The 23350-nt window shown below is 46.8% G+C and overlaps 1 protein-coding gene across 1 annotated transcript in view; it reads right to left on the reverse strand.

Moving 5' to 3' along the window:
- LOC139748123 (tetraspanin-9-like) overlaps window positions 1–23350 on the reverse strand; it is a 177030-nt gene that overhangs the window by 33016 nt on the left and 120664 nt on the right. The window contains exon 2 of the mRNA XM_071660788.1: window positions 5850–5916. Within this exon, the coding sequence (XP_071516889.1) occupies window positions 5850–5915 (66 nt within the window). The 5' untranslated portion in view covers window position 5916. The remainder of the gene's footprint in view (window positions 1–5849; window positions 5917–23350) is intronic.

The following is a 23350-nucleotide window of genomic DNA, read 5'->3' on the forward strand; positions in this document are numbered from 1 at the left end:
TTGTACAAAGGCAAAGGGGATAAAGGTGTTCAAATTACAGAGGCAAAAGTTAGTTGAGTTTTTCTGGGAAATTATATGTGAGGGTAATTGAGAGGGTAAAGGCATGTACAGAGCATCAGATTGGGGAAAAGCAATGTGGTTTCAGAAGAGGTGGAGGATGTGTGGATCAGGTAATTGCTTTAAGGAATGTATGTGAAAAATATTTAGAAAAACAGATGGATTTGTATGTAGCATTTATGGATCTAGAGAAGGCATATGATAGGGTGGAGAGAGCTGATTTGTGGAAGATCTTACGAGTACATGGTGTGGGAGGTAAGTTCCTAGAAGCAGTGAAAAGTTTTTACCAAGGATGTAAGGCATGTGTATGAGTAGTAAGAGAGGAAGGAGATTAGTTCCCAGTGAATGTTGGTTTGCAGTAGGGGTGCGTGATGTCTCCATGGTTGTTTAATTTGTTTATGGGTGTGGGGCGGTTAGGAAGGTGAATGCAAGACTTTTGAAGAGAGGGGCAAGTATGCTGTCCGTTCTGGGTGAGAGGGCTTGGAAAGTGAGTCAGTTGTAGTTCGCTGATGATACAGCGCTGGTGGCTGATTCGGGTCAGAAACTGCAGAAGTTGGTGACTGAGTTTGGTAAAGTGAGTGAAAGAAGAAAGCAGAGAGTAAATGTGAATAAGAGCAAGGTTATTAGGTACAGAAGGATTGAGGGACAGGTTAATTGGGAGGTAAGTTTTGAGGGAGAAAAATTGGAGGAAGTGAAATGTTTTAGATATCTGGGAGTGGACTTAGCAGCAGATGGAACCATGGAAGTGGAAGTGAGTCACAGGGTGGGGGAGGGAGTGAAGGTTCTGGGAGCAATGATGAATGTGTGGAAGACGATAACATTATCTTGGAGAGCAAAAATAGGTATGTTTGAAGGAATAGTTGTCCAACACTGTTATATGGATGCAAGGCATGGGCAATAGATAGGGTTGTGCAGAGGAGGGTGGATGTGTTGGAAATGAGATGTTTGAGGACAATATGTAGGTGTGAGGTGCTTTGATTGAGTAAGTAATGAAAGGGTAAGAGAAAGATGTGGTAATAAAAAGAGTGTGGTTGAGAGAGCAGAAGAGGGTGTGTTGAAATGGTTTGGACACATGGAGAGAATGAGTAAGGAAAGATTGACAAAGAAGATATATGTGTCAGAGGTGGAGGGAAGAAGGAGAAGCAGGGAGACCAAATTGGAGGTGGAAGGATGGAGTGAAAAAGATTTTGAGTGATCGGGGCCTGAACATACAGGAGAGTGAAAGGCGTGCAAGGAATACAGTGAATTGGAACAATGTGGTATACCGTGGTTGACGTGCTGTCAATGGATTGAAACAGGGCATATGAAGCGTCTGCAGTAAACCATGGAAAGTTTTGTGGGGCCTGGATGTGGAAAGGGAGCTGTGGTTTCGGAGCATTACACATGACAGCTAGAGACTGGGTGTGAACGAATGTGGCCTTTTATGTCTTTTCCTGGCACTATCTCACTGAAGGGAGGGGGAATGCTATTTTGTGTGGTGGGGTGGCGATTGGAATGGATGAAGGCAGCAAGTATGGATATGTGCATGTGTATATACGTGTATGCCTGCATATGTACATATATGTGTACATTGGAATGTATATGTATGTATACATTGAAATGTATATGTATGTATATGTGTGCGTGTGGGCGTTTATGTATATACATGTGTTTTTGGGTGAGTTGGGCCATTCCTCATCTGTTTCCTTGTGCTACCTCGCTAATGCGGGAAACGGCGGTCAAATGAAATAAAAAAAATACATATATCCTACTAATTTTTACCACCTATCTTCACGGTCTTTGTCTTCTGCCTTTTCCCATTACATATATCTAATTACAAATACTGAAGAGCTCAATAATTTTATAGTCCAAGTTTCTGTGATGCAAATAATCACTGGAGTCTTGCCTTCTCTGCTGCTAATAAGAGGGAGGGCTCAGTTATTAACAGTAATGCCCACTTCCAAGATTTGTTTTTCTAATAAATCTATCTCTTCTCTGTCCATTCGTTTGACCTTCACTTCCACCAAATATGGAGTCTATACATACTGAAAACCAACAAGCCTTGTCCACATCTTGTGTACCTTCAATCTACAATCTTTGACATCATGTAGCCTGAGATTTATCTCCTAACTACTAATGCTTCCCTAAGGTTTGCCTACTGTTCCCTTAGCCCAAAAAAGGGTATAACTCCTCATCTATCTATGTCCTGCCACTAAATCATGACAGGTCTGCTACTAAGATCGAAACATACACCATGAGAAATGATTAAAATCCTCCCACACATATGGTGTAGGGTTGAACCCCTTACATTTACCTTTCATAATGATGTGGAGCAAATCAATATTATTAACCATCTTCCTAAAACTCTGAATCTGCTTTTCATCTCCAATTCTTTACAGTACAGCCATACTATCTCATCCCCATTTGGCTCACCTGATCACATCCTGATAAACATCCTCCTAAATGCAAAACCTCCATTAGCTGCTCTCACAACACATCAGTATTGACACTTCATTGTTACTGACTAACAAAAATTCTTTTCTCATTTTCTACAGGAAGATTGCTGCTTCTTCTTGGGTGATACTCCTCCTATCTATCAATTACGTTTGTATAACAGAGGTAATAGTTCAAGCAATGGAGACATATAACCCAAATTGCTCTAAACCTAACTATTCTTGTAACCTAAATTTTAACAATTCCAACAAGTGACCTGCTATATCAGACTTGGGAAATCTCTCCTCCCTCCTCGACTTGCATTCAGCTTTAACTCTGCCAAAAAAACTCATTGCAAATGTCTTGTATGTACTTAACAATTCCTTTATCTAAAGAAATAGTATGAAAACCTCTCCCATTCTTCTGGTGATGGGTCCTTCTGTTATTTAGTCAAAGGCATACCAAAAAAAAAACTTCTCTCATAATACCTCTTCCTAGCTTTCCCATTCTAAAGACACTATAAATGTCTGCTAATGACAAGGCAACTTTCTTTGGTTCACATCATTCAACTCCACCTTGGATGACTTTAACACTCCTTTATCTCCCTTCCCTAAAATCTTCTTTGTGGTACAAAAAGCAACTCTCTGTCTGTGCACTCTGAAGTAAATGTGATTCTGAACCTGTACCTGTGCTTGCTCCTCCTTTCTGAATCTGTTTAAAAACTAAAACTTTTCCTTTCTCTTAGAAACGCATTGGTATGGCTAATCCCACAAAGGGTGGCCATTCTAAAGATCATCCTGTTCCTTTGACTTCAACAGTTTCCATTATCTTCATTTTTTTTCAGCTCCTGTATCCTTAATCATTTTGAATCTCATGAGTATTTTTCTCTGACCAAGTGTACAGTACTTTCTTATATTACCACTGTCTGGTCATCCTCTATGAAATATGTCAAAATCTTTTGAGTGTTTGACATGGGGGTTTGATCTATAAGCTCCCCTTTTTTGGCTTTCCTCCCTTAATCTGTTCTTATACTTAGCTTCCTCTCTGGATCAGCCTTTCTCTCTTTACCAAATAACAATGACATCATTCAGGTTTTATCAGGTAACCTATACTTTTCTTCAGCATACGACAGAATGCACTTATATGCTGATAAAAAGCATTCTCTCACTTTTTTCAAATCCATGCCATCTTCTCTTGTTAGCTTTATGTCACATCTCATCACATCTGCCTCCAAAATTCAGTTTACTTTATGTCAAGTCTAAGCACAACTGCCTCCTAAAATTCACAGTCGACCAGGATATTCCAGTGGGGCAATTGCAACTTAGTACCTGCAACTTGGTTACAACTTTAATACCATTAAAACCCAATTCCTTCCCATTTTTCAGAAGAAAATCCCACAAACATTTCCCATCTTCTTTAATAGCTGTTTAATGCCACCACTCAACATAGTAACCATCCTTTGTATCACCAAAACATCTGATTCATCCTGGAAATCCTATGTCTGACAAACACCTAGGTTTACCTTTAAGAATTTGGAACTCTTAAAGGTATGATGAAAGTCCTCTTCCAAAGAGTTCATCTGATTATAGAATGGGCTGATTCGTTCTTGTACAAAGGACTTCTCACATCTAAGGAGGTTCTAGTTCTACAGACCAAACAGATACTAGGAAACACTCCAACTTACCAGCTCTCCCAGTCTAACCTCAAAACTTGACACACTTGCCTTACCTTCAGAGTTCGTTATCTCTCCTTCTCCTGTAGATGATAATTTGGTTCTGATCCCAAGAATGACGACTAGGATAAGCAGTTTTTCGACTAACTACTGCTTCATCTAGTAGCAATTACTAAGTAGTTTTTTTTTTACTAACTACTGCTTCATCTAGTAGCTAAGTAGTTTTTGACTAACTACTGCTTTATCTTGTTACTAGCCAAGCAGTTTTCGACTAACTTCTGTTTCATCTAGTTACTAACTAAGTAGTTTTCAACTAACTACTGCTTCATCTAGTTTCTAGCAAAGCAGTTTTCAACTAACTACTGCTTCATCTAGTAGCTAAGTAGTTTTCGACTAACTACTGTTTCATCTAGTTACTAGCTAAGTAGTTTTCGACTAACTACTGCTTCATCTAGTTACTAGCTAAGCAGTTTTCAACTAACTAGTTTGATCTAGTAGCTACGTAGTTTTCGACCTACTAACTATTGCTTTGTAAGATTATTGTGTGGCCGTTGGAAATACAAGGTCAACTGTGACCTGCCAATATTTAAAGAGCAAGATTATATCATCGCTTCTTCTGCAACTGTTGTCCTTCCTCTTCCTTTAACCTCATTTAACCTCATTCATTGATGGCTGAAGCCTCAGCCTTAATGATATCTATTGTTCTTGACCAAAGCCTTCGTGATGAAGAAGAAAAGAAGCACAAACACTCCACATTGCGAGACGGTACATTCTAGGAAGTTTATACAAGTTAAATACGTCAATTATCATGAAAGTGGCATGCTGTTGTCCTCCCTCGTCCTCATAGCTTGGCCCATTCAGAGCCAAGAACACAAAACATGCGGGGAAGTATCTACATGCGAGATCCTGTGACGTGATTTTTTTTCCCTAAAGATATCGCTTAGAAGTGACATGAGGACAATCTATTTTTATGAATGAAAAGTCATGAGTTACGCGTAGTCATGTGTTATGAGAGAAAGGTTAAGTTTACTACAGATGAGTCAGGTCAAAGGTAATAAGGAGCTGCTTAGGATAATGTGAGGAATGTCTCAAGTGCCTGGCTATCCAGAATTGCATAAAGTATAATCAACAAGTCACAATAGTTATATATGCAAGATGCTGTTCGTGCCAGTGTTATCTGGAATTCGAGTTTCATTGAACGTCACACAGTAAAAATATCATGACAGGTTACAATGCTTTGCAATACGTTTTTTCCTTTCATATTTTACTTTGCTTGAAGGACATGAAAGAGGTCGACAGGTTCTAAAAAGACGACATGAGAGATGAATGTGTTTGACTCCAAGGACGTTCCTAACTACACTATCCTACATGCAGTTGTTGAATTCAACGGCAATCAGTTGTTTAGCCTTCATTACGTTACAAATTGTCACACACGAGTTTGACAGAGAGAGTTTGATATGGTTGTACATACTACCAAAATAATAGTGGTTTTCATCTGCTTGTCCAGTTTACATGTAGGAAAAATCGATTTTAACCTAATAAAGAAATTATATTTATCTTACCACTAGACAAGACGACCCTTAACCTCTCAACATGAAAAAAAAAAAATTCATTCAAGTATACTAACATGCAACTCAGAGAATTTCAATTACTTTATGAAATGAATATTTGTAATCATTCTGGAAAAATACATAATAGTGTTACTTACCCACATGAAGGTGTTTAGGACACAGAGTGTGTGCCTCACACAGGTGTAGCCAGTCCGGCCCCCCATCCTGTAAATAAAGATCATAGTATTTTAAACATGTCAAACAGCTTTTAATATCCCTCCATCCTCCTCCATTGATATCAAATAATGTGTATTTGTGTGAGAGTTTCAGTGGAAGATTCGTACTTTATGCCTGCGTTGCTCTCACTCTTTTAATTCATCGTCACTCGTTCTTATTCATTTCTTATCTGTCTCTTCCTAACATCATTTCTTATCAGCAATATTTCATGAATAAAAAAGTTCCAAGTTTAAGGAAACATACTGTGTTATGTCTATGATATATAGAATATCTAAAGTTTCATTTACCACCAAACTACTCATTTTTCTGTGCATTCTTTCTTCCGTGTCACATTTCTGGTGTACATAAAAGGCCATGATATGTGTTCGCCTCCGTGACCCTGGGATATCATGTTATCTGAGAAATATCTAGTTAGGAAGCTACACTAACACATTCTTGCGGCTTCGTGAAGGCAACATCTGGTATCTATTTTAGTTGTGACGGCCAATGGCAGGATGGCGCCACCGTCGTTGCTATGACGTAAACATATCGTCTACATTTGATTTTCTTTTTTTTTTTGGATGGTTGCCTTCTTAACTTCCATGCCGAAGCTCTTGGGCATTAATATAATCTTTACATTTGCAAAATCTTGAATTAGTTGTAAATTACCGCCATAATTACTTACAGTGGCAAATATATTAATATATCACGTTTTAGGTCTGTAATAAAGGTCATATACCCCGAAAATTTTTAGTTCACCCTCACTGCACCCAGGATCCCACTCCATTATAGAAATGAAGTCAAATAAAGAAGGCCATACTTGACTTTAATACAATAAACTTTTGGTCATCTTTAAAATGTGTGTGTGTGTGTGTGTGTGTGTGTGTGTGTGTGTGTGTGAGTGTGTGTTATACAAAGTCAAATGTATAAAAAAGACGACAAATATTAGGTAAAATAAAGTTGATCTTAATAGAAAATACATTTATGTAGAAAAGCTTTGGTTCAATTAACACAAATAAAATGGTCTTAATTGTATTTATGATAATTCGTTCTACGCACCAAGTCACACCCACAAACGTATAGTCTCCCCTACCCGTTTTCTGTATGTGCTACAGTAACACACGAATGAAAAGACATCGTTAAAAATAATGTAAATGAATTTCAGTTAAGCTTTCTAACTAGTATATTCCTTGCTATCATCCTCTCATTATATAACAAGATTATCTATAAAGAGCTAAATTCTTTTCTATATAAACTAAATGATGAATAATGATAAACTAATTTCTGGTGTATTTCACAAAAACTCCCCCCTCTCTCTCTCTCTCTCTCTCTCTCTCTCTCTCTATATATATATATATATATATATATATATATATATATATATTATATATATATATATATATATATATATATATATATATATATATATATTATACATATATACAATATATATATATATATATATATATATATATATATATATATATATATATATATATATATATATATTATACATATATACAATATATATATATATATATATATATATATTCTTTCTTTCAAACTATTCGCCATTTCCCGCGTTAGCGAGGTAGCGTTAAGAACAGAGTACTGGACCTTTGAGGGAATATCCTCACCTGGCCCCCTTCTCTGTTCCTTCTTTTGGAAAATTAAAAAAAAAAAGCGAGAGGAGAGGATTTCCAGACCCCCGCTCCCTCCCCTTTTAGTCGCCTTCTACGACACGCAGGGAATACGTGGGAAGTATTCTTTCTCCCCTATCCCCAGGGATATATATATATATATATATATATATATATATATATATATATATATATATATATATATATAACTTCGTATGTAACACATGTGACTCATGAACAACAGAGAATTATATGTCGCCATCAACACTGGCTGAACGGCGTTTAAATGAAATAAAAACATTGAGTCAGGACGAACACTGCCTAATAAGGAGGCAGAGGACCCCCTCCTCGCCATCTGCAGCAACACAGCTTCCTAGTTCTGACACATTGCAGCTCAACACATCAATGACGAGTTGCCTTACACACTGACCAGGATGAAGGGTTACGTGACACCAGTGCCCAACCTGGCCCATCAGTTCAGACATAGCAACATAGAGATTAATAAAACCTTAGTGGGTGATGCATGTTAGACCTCTCGGAGCAGAGCAACATAAGGCATTAAATAATAAAGGAATATAAATCATTCCCACGTCATGTTGTTGATTCCAAAGAAGAGAAGTAAACAGTAGTATCCTTGGCATATCCCATTCATAGTTAACTTAACTAATATCATGCCCGCGTCATACATAGCCTAGTCACACCTTGTCCTTGTTAGGATCGCCTATAAACCTTTTCCTGTGGAAATCGACATCAAAATAAAGACTAGGCTGCGTCGGAGGAGGAGGAGGAGGAAGCAGCAGCATCACACATATGCCTCCTCGACCCCTTGCTACACACACACACACACACACAGACACACTGCTTAACACGAGCCTCTCTTCTCACTGGCTTCCCTCGCTCACTGCTGAGCCCACATGAACCTGATGTTACCCCTTGACACTGTTGGGCGCGCCAGACCAGAAATAAGCTGTACCACTCCCCTGGAGATCCTTACAGGCATCCTTTCCTTACCCTTCACCTTCACCCATGGCCGAGGTGGGACTGAAGCATGACCTAATCCTGTCCTAACGTGTGGTTGGACGACCATTCGACGCCCCGAACAACAAGGCTGTGTGGCGAAAATGGATGGCGGTGGGACTTTGGGGACTGTGGGACTCTGGGGGCTGTGGGACTCTGGGGACTGTGGGACTCTGGGGAGTGTGGTGTGAGGGAAGGGCTGGGAGCAAGAGACGTTGGGATTAATAATGATAATGACAATGTCTCATTATGTCGGATTGAAAAACTGGCATGTGATGAAAAGACTAAAATAGAAGAAAAACTGGAAATAACTGAAAGATAATTTGATAATGACGAAAGACAACCTAGATACTCATGCACTTGGCATCATCAATAACTTAACAGCAGATGATTGTAAATATAAAGCAAGATCGACCAAACACTTGCTCCAGTCAGTTGCTAGGCGTTATGTTTACATTGTTCGAGTTGCTATTCAAGGTAATCTCACATATTTTTGTGTTTATCTGAATCAACAGACAAAAATGATGCGTTACTAAAATGTATTGGAGTACAATGAGATATATCAAATGATTATGGGTGAATATTTTGAGTAGAGTCAGAGAAAATATAACCCAGATGTTTCGAACCTGTGAACTCTTGATCCCAGCCAGGTTGGGTAGCCAGCCAAGCCAACACCTGTGTTCGGATGGTGTCGTATTGAACACTGACACTTAACATCTCAGTATTTGGATGAATTATTCACTTGGTTTCATCTCTATAGCCCAAGGATGAATGAAAACTAATACACAGAAATAATAGTAAAATGAACGACTTGGAATAATCGAAAAGAAATTATGTATATCAGCGAAATCGTTACTCAAACTTGTAATTGCCTCATGTAACTTGCCTCATATCCAACTGTGCTTGTAATGAGGTGGTTGATGGTGATTAAGTACCTGTATCCTCCGACACATATCTTACGGTGAAATCATCGTATCAACCTCTGAGTTTGGACATGGAATCGAAGACTTTGTGAAGTGTAAACGTCTTGGATTTAGAGAGAAAATCTGAACAGATGAAATTAGAAATGTGTCTGTATATACTGGATCAAGGTGGACAGCTGGGTCTATCAGGGTCTCATCTCGCTCGGGCCAAGTACTAGTACATGGGCCAACGGTAATTCTTGGTAATACAGACAGATAGATAAAAAGATGTAGTAAAAACGGAGTGGCTTCGTGTGAGTTGAGCTCAATAGTGTGAGAGAAGCCATGAGTAAAGGGCAAAGATCCTGTGTGGCGGAATTCTTCACTGTACTTGTAATGTTGACATCCGGCTAGACGGTCAGTGGCATTGATATGTCCAGTTATGAGAGGGGGGGTGGGGTTGTGAGTGGTGAGGGTGGGGTTGTGAGTGGTGAGGGTGGGGTTGTGAGAGGTGGGGGTGGGGTTGTGAGTGGTGAGGGTGGGGTTGTGAGAGGTGGGGGTGGGGTTGTGAGAGGTGGGGGTGGGGTTGTGAGTGGTGAGGGTGGGGTTGTGAGAGGTGGGGGTGGGTTGTGAGTGGTGTCAGTAGGGTTGTGAGAGGTGGGAGTGGAGTTGTGAGAGGTGGGGGTGGGGTTGTGAGTGGTGAGGGTGGGGTTGTGAGAGGTGGGGGTGGGGTTGTGAGTGGTGATAGTGAGGTTGTGAGAGGTGGGGGTGGGGTTGTGAGAGGTGGGGGTGGGGTTGTGAGTGGTGAGGGTGGGGTTGTGAGAGGTGAGGGTGGGGTTGTGAGAGGTGGGGGTGGGGTTGAGTGGTGATAGTGGGGTTGTGAGAGGTGGGGGTGGGTTTGTGAGAGGTGGGGGTGGGGTTGTGAGAGGTGGAGGTGGGGTTGTGAGAGGTGGAGGTGGGGTTGTGAGTGGTGTCAGTAGGGTTGTGAGTGGTGAGGGTGGGGTTGTGAGAGGTGGGGGTGGGGTTATGAGAGGTGGGGGTGGGGTTGTGAGAGGTGGGGGTGGGGTTGTGAGTGGTGATAGTGGGGTTGTTAGAGGTGGGGGTGGGGTTGTGAGTGGTGATAGTGGGGTTGTGAGAGGTGGGGGTGGGGTTGTGAGTGGTGAGGGTGGGGTTGTGAGTGGTGATAGTGGGGTTGTGAGAGGTGGGGGTGGGGTTGAGTGGTGATAGTGGGGTTGTGAGAGGTGAGGGTGGGGTTGTGAGAGGTGGGGGTGGGGTTGAGTGGTGATAGTGGGGTTGTGAGAGGTGGGGGTGGGTTTGTGAGAGGTGGGGGTGGGGTTGTGAGAGGTGGAGGTGGGGTTGTGAGAGGTGGAGGTGGGGTTGTGAGTGGTGTCAGTAGGGTTGTGAGTGGTGAGGGTGGGGTTGTGAGAGGTGGGGGTGGGGTTATGAGAGGTGGGGGGGGGGTTGTGAGAGGTGGGGGTGGGGTTGTGAGTGGTGATAGTGGGGTTGTGAGAGGTGGGGGTGGGGTTGTGAGTGGTGATAGTGGGGTTGTGAGAGGTGGGGGTGGGGTTGTGAGTGGTGAGGGTGGGGTTGTGAGTGGTGATAGTGGGGTTGTGAGAGGTGGGGGTGGGGTTGTGAGAGGTGGAGGTGGGGTTGTGAGAGGTGGGGGTGGGGTTGTGAGAGGTGGAGGTGGGGTTGTGAGAGGTGGGGGTGGGTTGTGAGTGGTGATAGTGGGGTTGTGAGAGGTGGGGGTGGGGTTGTGAGAGGTGGGGGTGGGGTTGTGAGAGGTGGAGGTGGGGTTGTGAGAGGTGGGGGTGGGTTGTGAGTGGTGATAGTGGGGTTGTGAGAGGTGGGGGTGGGGTTGTGAGTGGTGAGGGTGGGGTTGTGAGAGGTGGGGGTGGGGTTGTGAGAGGTGGGGTGGGGTTGTGAGTGGTGAGGGTGGGGTTGTGAGTGGTGAGGGTGGGGTTGTGAGTGGTGAGGGTGGGGTTGTGAGTGGTGAGGGTGGGGTTGTGAGAGGTGGGGGTGGGGTTGAGTGGTGATAGTGGGGTTGTGAGAGGTGGGGGTGGGGTTGAGTGGTGATAGTGGGGTTGTGAGAGGTGGGGGTGGGGTTGTGAGTGGTGATAGTGGGGTTGTGAGAGGTGGGGGTGGGGTTGAGTGGTGATAGTGGGGTTGTGAGAGGTGGAGGTGGGGTTGTAAGAGGTGGGGGTGTCGTTGTGAGTGGTGGGGGTGGAGTTGTGAGAGGTGGGGGTGGGGTTGTGAGAGGTGGGAGTGGGGTTGTGGGAGGTGGGGGTGGGGCTGTGAGAGGTGGGGATGGGGTTGTGAGAGGTGGGGATGGGGTTGTGAGAGGTGGGGTGGGGTTGTGAGAGGTGGGGGTGGGGTTGTGGGAGGTTGCAATGATTGAGCGAGATGGCCGACGGCTGGGGCGAGGTGGGCATATGACAACAGGTGGGCGTATAATGGGCGTCAGGTGGGCGTATAATGGGCGTCAGGTGGCGCGTATGACAAGTCTCTAGTATGAATGCATCCTGACGCTAGGCACAGTTCCCTTGCCCATCCGTCCACACACACACACACACACACACACACACACACACACTGCGTGGTGTAGTAGCTAGCGTTACTGACCACGAGTCAGCACAGGTCAACACAGGGACTGGCCCACATTGGTTCGAATCCTGGGCGGTGGGAGGCAGCCTAAACCCAACCTAAATGTTCATCCTCACCTCATAATAGGTCGATAAATGGGGGTATTTACGTGAAGCTGGGGGTTGTGTGTTTGTGTACACATAGAAGTAAATACATGGCAGTACACAAGGGTGAGAGACGGGGCAACACGAGTGTGTGTGTGTGTCAGTCTGTCTTCATAACAGACATGCAGTGATCATGGCCAGACATGCAGTGATCATGGCCAGACAAGCTGTGATCATGGCCAGACAAGCAGTGATCATGGCCAGACAAGCAGTGATCATGGCCAGACATGCAGTGATCATGGCCAGACAAGCTGTGATCATGGCCAGACATGCAGTGATCATGGCCAGACAAGCAGTGATCATGGCCAGACAAGCAGTGATCATGGCCAGACAAGCAGTGATCATGGCCAGACAAGCAGTGATCATGGCCAGACAAGCAGTGATCATGGCCAGACATGCAGTGATCATGGCCATACAAGCTGTGATCATGGCCAGACAAGCAGTGATCATGGCCAGACATGCAGTGATCATGGCCAGACATGCAGTGATCATGGCCAGACAAGCAGTGATCATGGCCAGACAAGCAGTGATCATGGCCAGACATGCAGTGATCATGGCCAGACATGCAGTGATCATGGCCAGACAAGCAGTGATCATGGCCAGACAAGCAGTGATCATGGCCAGACAAGCAGTGATCATGGCCAGACATGCAGTGATCATGGCCAGACAAGCAGTGATCATGGCCAGACAAGCAGTGATCATGGCCAGACAAGCAGTGATCATGGCCAGACATGCAGTGATCATGGCCAGACATGCAGTGATCATGGCCAGACAAGCAGTGATCATGGCCAGACATGCAGTGATCATGGCCAGACAAGCAGTGATCATGGCCAGACATGCAGTGATCATGGCCAGACAAGCAGTGATCATGGCCAGACATGCAGTGATCATGGCCAGACATGCAGTGATCATGGCCAGACAAGCAGTGATCATGGCCAGACATGCAGTGATCATGGCCAGACATGCAGTGATCATGGCCAGACATGCAGTGATCATGGCCAGACAAGCAGTGATCATGGCCAGACATGCAGTGATCATGGCCAGACATGCAGTGATCATGGCCAGACATGCAGTGATCATGGCCAGACAAGCAGTGATCATGGCCAGACATGCAGTGATCATGGCCAGACAAGCAGTGATCATGGCCAGACAAGTAGTGATCATGGCCAGACATGCAGTGATCATGGCCAGACAAGCAGTGATCATGGCCAGACAAGCAGTGATCATGGCCAGACATGCAGTGATCATGGCCAGACATGCAGTGATCATGGCCAGACAAGCAGTGATCATGGCCAGACATGCAGTGATCATGGCCAGACAAGCAGTGATCATGGCCAGACATGCAGTGATCATGGCCAGACATGCAGTGATCATGGCCAGACATGCAGTGATCATGGCCAGACAGCTGTCTCACTGAACACCAGATGGCATCTCGCACCACCCGCGGGAGGCCCGGACGCATCGCTTAAGCCTTCCTTGTCACCCTTACTTAATGACCAGTTTATACACGACGGTACGCTCTTACGCTCTGATGTCTGTATGTTTGTTACGCTCTGATGTCTGTATGTCTGTTACGCTCTGATGTCTGTATGTTTGTTACGCTTTGTTACGCTCTGATGTCTGTATGTTTGTTATGCTCTGATGTCTGTATGTCTGTTACGCTCTGATGTCTGTATGTCTGTTACGCTCTGATGTCTGTATGTCTGTTACGCTCTGATGTCTGTATGTTTGTTACGCTCTGATGTTTGTATGTCTGTTACGCTCTGATGTCTGTATGTCTGTTACGCTCTGATGTCTGTATGTCTGTTATGCTCTGATGTCTGTATATCTGTTATGCTCTGATGTTTGTATGTCTGTTACGCTCTGATGTCTGTATGTCTGTTACGTTCTGATGTCTGTATGTTTGTTACGCTTTGTTACGCTCTGATGTATGTATGTTAGTTACGCTCTGATGTCTGTATGTTTGTTACGCTCTGATGTCTGTATGTGTGTTATGCTCTGATGTCTGTATGTGTGTTACGCTCTGATGTCTGTATGTGTGTTACGCTCTGATGTCTGTATGTCTGTTATGCTCTGATGTTTGTATGTCTGTTACGCTCTGATGTCTGTATGTCTGTTACGTTCTGATGTCTGTATGTCTGTTACGCTCTGATGTCTGTATGTCTGTTACGCTCTGATGTCTATTATGTTTGTTACGCTCTGATGTCTGAATGTCTGTGACGCTCTGATGTCTGTATGTTTGTTACGCTTTGTTACGTTCTGATGTCTGTTATGTCTGTTACGCTCTGATGTCTGTTATGTCTGTATGAAGACAGTTTTCTTCATGTCTTTCTTCGTCACCAAGGTATTGTATGTCTAATGTACCATTTGTCTTAGTAACACTTGGGTTGAAGGTCATATGAAAGGAGGGAGGTAGGTTACAGTGGATACAGAACACTGATACAGGAGACTACAGGCAGTGGGTGAAGTACAAATTCAATGAATGATACAGTACGCAAAAGAGTTGTAACACAGGATATATGTGAAGAAATATGTAACACAGGATATATGTGAAGACATATGTAACACAGGATATATGTAAAGACATATGTAACACAGGATATATGTAAAGACATATGTAACACAGGATATATGTGAAGACATATGTAACACAGGATATATGTGAAGACATATGTAACACAGGATATATGTAAAGACATATGTAACACAGGATATATGTAAAGACATATGTAACACAGGATATATGTGAAGACATATGTAACACAGGATATATGTGAAGACATATGTAACACAGGATATATGTGAAGACATATGTAACACAGGATATATGTAAAGAAATATGTAACACAGGATATATGTGAAGACATATGTAACACAGGATACATGTGAAGACATATGTAACTCTGGGTTATCCTCCACAACATGTGTATTAACGACGCGATCATTATGTACTAAAATAGTCACAGGTCCTGTAGCCACCGACCACAAGGTAGCGAGGTGTTATACAGGCAAGTATCGACCAGGTGCAGTCGACCAGGTGCAGTCGACCAGGTGCAGTCGACCAGGTGCAGTCGACCATCATCGTCAGAACCGTATGACATCCTCAGCATCAAAATCATCAAGTAAAGACCCAGGGAGAGGGAAGTGTGCACTCGTGGGGCCTCATATCTTGAACATTTTCGACTTTCATGTAAAACTTCGAATATTATAAGTTGTCCACTTTAATTATGCCTTCATTCATTTAATTCTCTTGTGTGGCACACACAGGAACCAGGTGTGGCACACACAGACACCAGGTGTGGCACACATAGGCACCAGGTGTGGCACACACAGGCACCAGGTGTGGCACACACAGGCAGCAGGTGTGGCACACACAGACACCAGGTGTGGCACACACAAGCACCAGGTGTGGCACACACAGACACCAGGTGTGGCACACACAGACACCAGGTGTGGCACACACAAGCACCAGGTGTGGCACACACAGGCACAAGGTGTGGCACACACAGACACCAGGTGTGGCACACACAGGCACAAGGTGTGGCACACACAGACACCAGGTGTGGCACACACAGGCACCAGGTGTGGCACACACAGGCACCAGGTGTGGCACACACAGGCACAAGGTGTGGCACACAGACACCAGGTGTGGCACACACAGGCACTAGGGGTGGCACACACAGGCACCAGGTGTGGCACACACAGGTAGCAGGTGTGGCACACACAGGCACCAGGTGTGGCACACACAGACACCAGGTGTGGCACACACAGACACCAGGTGTGGCACACACAGGCACCAGGTGTGGCACACACAGACACCAGGTGTGGCACACACAAGCACCAGATGTGGCACACACAGACACCAGGTGTGGCACACACACATGGCCACACTGGGGACTGGTGCTGTGGCCAGCCATGGAGGAGAGAGTGTCATGGATTCATGGTCTCACCTGTATTGCGTCAGTCGCTGCTGGTGGTATGTGGTCATGGCACTAAGGCACTGCTCACTGCATAAGGTGTAGGATCACTGTAACGCAGTGAGGCACTGCTCACTGCATTAGATGTAGGATCAATGTAACGCAGTGAGGCACTACTCACTGCATAAGATGTAGGATCACTGTAACGCAATGAAACCCCTGACTTAAGAAACTATCTTGATGGAAACTATAGTCAGGAGAGGTGACTTGAGTCCTCCGTCTGGAGCAGGTCTCGTCGAAGTGTCACACAGGGTCTGGACGAACCTGTGACGAGGCTACATGACACATGATAACCTGGTCAGACAACATCTGGTGCAAGGCCGTGTCACTTCCCCTCCTCCTCCTCCTCCTCCTCTTCCTTCTCCTCCTCCAGGCTGTGTTACGTCTTCTTTGTCACACTGTGTCACGCTCTGTGTGACATCTATCTATTCATTTGGGGCTCATTTTGAAGATCCTGCCCTGGGCGAGTGCAGGCAAACCTAAGCCATCATCAGTACATATGATCGTCCCAGGTCTACCGTCAATGTTGCTTTTCCCCAACCACTGTTCACCTCACCCGTCGTCCTGGGCGACGCTGTGGATCCCCAGCACAGGCAACACTGCCACTACATACCACAGGAGGTCGACACAGTGGGACGTGGGTTTTGCCTGCATCGGGAGCCGCGGCAGAAGCCCTCTCACACCCGTCCCAACCAGGGAGGTCGACTCGTCGACAACCTGCTGGATCTCTCGCGTCCCCCAGCTCCCACAGGGCGTCCAGAGCAGAGAGGCAAAGCGGAAGCAGTTACGAGGTGGTCATGGAGGGAGGAGGGGTCGCCCTGCTTGTGGAGGGAGGAGGGGTCGTCCTGCTTTTGGAGGGAGGAGGAGTCGCTTTGATTGTGGAGGGAGGAGAAGTCGCCCTGATTGTGGAGGGAGGAGGAGTCGCTCTGATTGTGGAGGGAGGAGGGGTCGCCCTGCTTGTGGAGGGAGGAGGAGTCGCTCTGATTGTGGAGGGAAGAGGAGTCGCTCTGATTGTGGAGGGAGGAGGGGTCGTCCTGCTTTTGGAGGGAGGAGGAGTCGCTCTGATTGTGGAGGGAGGAGGGGTCGCTCTGATTGTGGAGGGAAGAGGAGTCGCTTTGATTGTGGAGGGAGGAGGAGTCGCGCTGATTGTGGAGGGAGGAGGAGTCGCGCTGATTGTGGAGGGAAGAGGAGTCGCTCTGATTGTGGAGGGAGGAGGGGTCGCTTTGATTGTGGAGGGAAGAGGAGTCGCTTTGATTGTGGAGGGAGGAGAAGTCGCTCTGATTGTGGAGGGAGGAGGAGTCGCTCTGATTGTGGAGGGAGGAGAAGTCGCGCTGATTGTGGAGGGAGGAGGAGTCGCTCTGATTGTGGAGGGAGGAGGGGTCGCTCTGATTGTGGAGGGAGGAGGGGTCGCTTTGATTGTGGAGGGAGGAGGAGTCGCTCTGATTGTGGAGGGAGGAGGAGTCGCTCTGATTGTGGAGGGAGGAGGAGTCGCTCTGATTGTGGAGGGAGGAGGGGTCGCTCTGATTGTGGAGGGAGGAGGAGTCGCTCTGATTGTGGAGGGAGGAGGAGGCGCGCTGATTGTGGAGGGAGGAGGAGTCGCTCTGATTGTGGAGGGAGGAAGGAGTCGCTCTGATTGTGGAGGGAGGAGGGGTCGCTTTGATTGTGGAGGGAGGGAGTCGCTCTGATTGTGGAGGGAGGAGGAGTCGCTTTGATTGTGGAGGGAGGGGAGTCGCTCTGATTGTGGAGGGAGGAGGAGTCGCGCTGTTGTGGAGGGAGGAGGAGTTGCTCTGATTGTGGAGGGAGGAGGGATCGCTCTGATTGTGGAGGGAGGAGGAGTCGCTCTGATTGTGGAGGGAGGAGGGATCGCGCTGATTGTGGAGGGAGGAGGGGTCGCCCTGATTGTGGAGGGAGGAGGAGTCGCTCTGATTGTGGAGGGAGGAGGAGTCGCGCTGATTGTGGAGGGAGGAGGAGTCGCGCTGATTGTGGAGGGAAGAGGAGTCGCTCTGATTGTGGAGGGAGGAGGGGTCGCTTTGATTGTGGAGGGAGGGAGTCGCTCTGATTGTGGAGGGAGGAGGAGTCGCTTTGATTGTGGAGGGAGGGAGTCGCTCTGATTGTGGAGGGAGGAGGAGTCGCGCTGTTTGTGGAGGGAGGAGGAGTTGCTCTGATTGTGGAGGGAGGAGGAGTCGCTCTGATTGTGGAGGGAGGAGGAGTCGCTCTGATTGTGGAGGGAGGAGGGATCGCGCTGATTGTGGAGGGAGGAGGAGTCGCTCTGATTGTGGAGGGAGGAGGAGTCGCGCTGATTGTGGAGGGAGGAGGAGTCGCGCTGATTGTGGAGGGAAGAGGAGTCGCTCTGATTGTGGAGGGAGGAGGAGTCGCTCTGATTGTGGAGGGAGGAGGGGTCGCTCTGATTGTGGAGGGAGGAGGAGTCGCTCTGATTGTGGAGGGAGGAGGAGTCGCTCTGATTGTGGAGGGAGAAGGAGTCGCGCTGATTGTGGAGGGAGGAGGGGTCGCTCTGATTGTGGAGGGAGGAGGAGTCGCTCTGATTGTGGAGGGAGGAGGAGTCGCTCTGATTGTGGAGGGAGGAGGAGTCGCTTTGATTGTGGAGGGAGGAGGAGTCGCTCTGATTGTGGAGGGAGGAGGAGTCGCGCTGATTGTGGAGGGAGGAGGAGTCGCTTTGATTGTGGAGGGAGGAGGAGTGGGTCGTTTTGCATGTCTCACGTGGATCATTAAGTAGCTTGCTGTGCGGGCGTGGACGCCTCTGGGGTAGTCCATAGTATGACCGTACAAGGAAGGCGGTGGGGCATGTCTGTGTGGCGGGACACAACTCCGCCTTGTCAGGCTGGAGACCCGTGAGGCAGAGGACGGACGGGTCCTGCAGGAGGCAGTGGGTTGTGAGGTGGAGCATGAGGAGATTAATGAGGATGAGGAGGAGGAGGTAGTGGGTTGTGAGGTGGAGCATGAGAAGACTAATGAGGAGGAGGAGGAGGAGGAGGAGGCAGTGGGTTGTGAGGTGGAGCACGAGGAGATTAATGAGGAGGAGGAGGAGGAGGAGGAGGAGGAGGAGGCAGTGGGTTGTGAGGTGGAGCATGAGGAGATTAATGAGGAGGAGGAGGAGGAGGAGGAGGGGAAGAGAAAGGTGGAAGAGGAGTATAAAGCGTTAACGTGAAGAAGAATGAAGAAAATGAGGAAAAGGAATAGAGACAGAAGAGGGAAATGGGGAATATGAAAGGGACAGGATCAAAGGTAGGAATAAAGATGGAGACGAGAGAAGGAAAGAAAAGAGGGAACAGGGGAACTGGAGATGACAGATGAATGGAAGTAGAGAAAGAAGGAAGAAGAGGAGATCAAGAAGAGGAGGCGATAGAGATGATAGATGAAGAAAAGTAGATAGAGAAACAAAAAGAAAAAAGGAAAATAATAAAGTGAGACAATGCGAAGCAATAAGAAAACAGGAAGAGCTAAAGGGCAGAGGAAAAAGGTGTTAGAAGTTACAATACCAGAACAGGAGGATGAGAGAGAGAGAGAGAGAGAGAGAGAGAGAGAGAGAGAGAGAGAGAGAGAGAGAGAGAGAGAGAGAGAGAGAGAGAGAGAGAGAGGTGGTCCCGGCCATATGATCGGGCTAACCGCAGTAGGAGGACTATGTAAACAATCACCCCCCCTCCCCCCCACACCCCCACACCAGCCATGTTCGTCTATCAGGTAGGTTGAGGAGGGGGTGACCAGCCCCAGAATGGCTTTACCTCCCCCTCCCCTCACCAGGCGGGCATGGTGACGCATCACGACCGTCACACATGGTAACGCATCACGACCGTCACACATGGGGACGCACCGCGATCGTCACACATGGGGACGCACCACTATCGTCACACATGGTGACGCATCACGACCGTCACACATGGTGACGCACCACGACCGTCACACATGGTGACGCACCACGACCGTCACACATGGTGAGTATATATATGAGAACAAGATAAGACAGGAGAGACATGACTGAGAAGCAACCATGGTGACATTATCTTTCTTTCTCTTTACAGCGGTGAGCGCTACGCGCTAGCCCTGCCACCCTGACAGAATCTCGTCTTAGGCACTCGCAGATCTCTCTCTCTCTCTCTCTCTCTCTCTCTCTCTCTCTCTCTCTCTCTCTCAATCGATAATGAAATTTCAATTTTCCTCAATTAGTTCGTGATTTCCCTGTGGCTGCAGTATACCCAACCCTCAAACGCTGACTGAAGATGGCGTCTGGACTCTGGTTCAATACACAAGTGTTGTGGAAGTGTCAGGTGTTGTAGTTCAGGTGTTGTAGTTGTTATATGCTGCAAAGATATGGTGAAGAGATATGGACCTCCGTGGTGTAACGGTTAGCGTTTCTGACCATGACGCATTCATGGGGCCGCCCAGGGTCGGGCGCATAGGTTCGAGTCCTGGTTGCGGCTGTCCACAGTCAACCCAGCTGCTCATCCACACCTAGGGGTTGGTCGATAAAATGGGTACCTGGCTCAGGCTACGATATGTATGTATATATATATATATATATATATATATATATATATATATATATATCGTTAATGGGATGGCCTTGATTAGGCCCTCAGCTACCCGTACCGTCTCAGCTAACATAAAAGAGTTATTTTCTTATTCAATTACGTCTATATCCGCCTGCTTTCCTTTCCCGCCATAGAAAGGTAGCGCAAGGAGCAAATTTCTTTCCTCCGGTCTGAGTTTTCGGGAGCGATAATACAGGAGGGGAGGATTTCTAGCTTCTTCTCCCAGTCCTCGAAGGTAGTAGGGTTCTATGTGTCTGCTCCTATCCCCAGAGATAGTATGGTGAGGAGACGGGGTATATAGTAACATAGGCAAAGTGATAGAGAGAGAGAGAGAGAGAGAGAGAGAGAGAGAGAGAGAGAGAGAGAGAGAGAGAGAGAGAGAGAGAGAGAGAGAGAGAGAGAGAGGCCATGTACTGCCACAAGGAGACGGAGCTGTGAGAGATAGAGAAAAAAAAATAGTCGTGTCGCTACCACACGGAGATGGAAATACAGTTCTAGGAGATAGAGGGAAATGCGAAGTCATGGAAATATAGCACATAGAGATAGACAGAGATAGGAACTCATGATACAATCAAATGCAAATGGAAATATAGCTGAGAGAACTAATGGGAGATAATAAGTTTTAATGATGGAGACAGCTACATAATCATGAGGAGGAGGAGGAGGAGGGAGGGAGGGGGAGGAGGAGGAGGATGGGGAGGAGGAGGAGGAGGAGGAGGATGGGGAGGAGGAGGAGGAGGAGGAGTAGGAGAGGAGGAGGAGGAGGAGAGGAGGAGGAGGAGGAGGAGGAGGAGAAGGAGGAGGAGGATGGGGAGGAGAAGGAGGAGGAGGAGTAGAGGAGGAGGAGGAGGAGGAGGAGGAGGAGGAGGAGGAGGAGGAGGAGGAGAGGAGGAGGAGGAGAGGAGGAGGAGGAGCCGGAGGGCGAGGAGGAGGAGGGGGAGGAGAAGGAGGAGGAGGGGGATGAGAAGGAGGAGGAGGATGGGGAGGAGAAGGAGGAGGAGGAGGAGGAGGAGAGGAGGAGGAGGAGGGGGAGGAGAAGGAGGAGGAGGAGGAGAGGAGGAGGAGGAGGAGGAGGAGGAGGAGGAGGAGGAGGTGGAGGAGGAGGAGGAGGTAGCTAAGTGATGAGGGAGGAGAAGGCGCCATCACTGAAGCCCACAACATTAGCTCAATTGGGTCTCCACTACAACTCCCTCACTCGCCACCAGTCAGAGCCTCACACACTAAACTCACACGTCACGCGACCTGCTTATACCAATACAAACCGCAGCGACGTCTCGGACGCCCCTCTACTGAGCTGTAGGCACGTTCAACTGACGTGATTTAAGAGGATATGGTGTGGGAGGCAAGTTGCTAGAAGCAGTGAAAAGTTTTTATCGAGGATGTAAGGCATGTGTACGTGTAGGAAGAGAGGAAAGTGATTGGTTCTCAGTGAATGTTGGTTTGCGGCAGGGGTGTGTGATGTCTCCATGGTTGTTTAATTTGTTTATGGATGGGGTGGTTAGGTAGGTGAATGCAAGAGTTTTGGAGAGAGAGAGAGAGAGAGAGAGAGAGAGAGAGAGAGAGAGAGAGAGAGAGAGAGAGAGAGAGAGAGAGAGAGAGAGAGAGAGGCGAGTATGCAGTGTGTGAGAGGGCCTAGGAACTGAGTCAGTTGTTGTTTGCCGATGATGCAGCTCTAGTGGCTGATACGAGTGAGAAAGTGCAGAAGTTGGTGACTGAGTTTGGTAAAGTGTGTGAAAGGAGAAATTTGAGAGTAAATGTGAATAAGAGCAAGGTTATTAGGTACAGTAGGGTTGAGGGTCAGGTCAACTGGGAGGTAAGTTTGAATGGAGAAAAACTAGAGGAAGTGAAGTGTTTTAGATATCTGGGAGTGGATTTGGCAGCGGATGGAACCATGGAAGTAGAAGTGAGTCACAGGGTGGGAGAGGGAGCGAAGGTTCTGGGAGCGACGAAGAATGTGCGGAAGGCGAGAACGTTATCTCGGAGAGTAAAAATGTGTATGTTTGAAGGAATAGTCGTTCCAACAATGTCAAACCACCTCACACCACATATTGTCCTCAAACATCTCATTTCCAACACATCCACCCTCCTCCACACAACTCTATCTATATAGCCCACGCCTCGCAACCATATAACATTGTTGGAACCACTATTCCTTCAAACATACCCATTTTTGCTTTCCGAGATAATGTTCTCGCCTTCCACACACACTGCAGGAAACACAGCTTCTCGTCTGATGCCGCTGTGCCCAAGAATGTGTGATAACGTTCCCTCCTTCCACACATACAACCACAGGGGAAGAGATCTTGAAGTGGTGTGTATGGTCTGTTCATGGATGTGTGACATAGCATGTATGTCTTTATGCCTCCACCCACAACCCTGCTAGGTTAAGAGTCATGCCTGGCATTAAGCTACAATAGGACGAAGATGGACGATGGGTTCCCCACTGCAACAGTCTGTGTCTTTCTCTGATTATCTACACAGACTCGTCTTTCTCACACCACCCAGACACACAGACACCCCGGCCACAGACACACGTGGCTTCACCTGTGCCGGCCTGGGTAAGTGAGCACCCGCTGCCACCTTCTGCACGCTAAGAAGGACGTTCTTCTTACA

Source organism: Panulirus ornatus, chromosome 72 (genome assembly GCF_036320965.1).
Source record: "Panulirus ornatus isolate Po-2019 chromosome 72, ASM3632096v1, whole genome shotgun sequence".
In the NCBI taxonomy this organism is placed as follows: domain Eukaryota; kingdom Metazoa; phylum Arthropoda; class Malacostraca; order Decapoda; family Palinuridae; genus Panulirus; species Panulirus ornatus.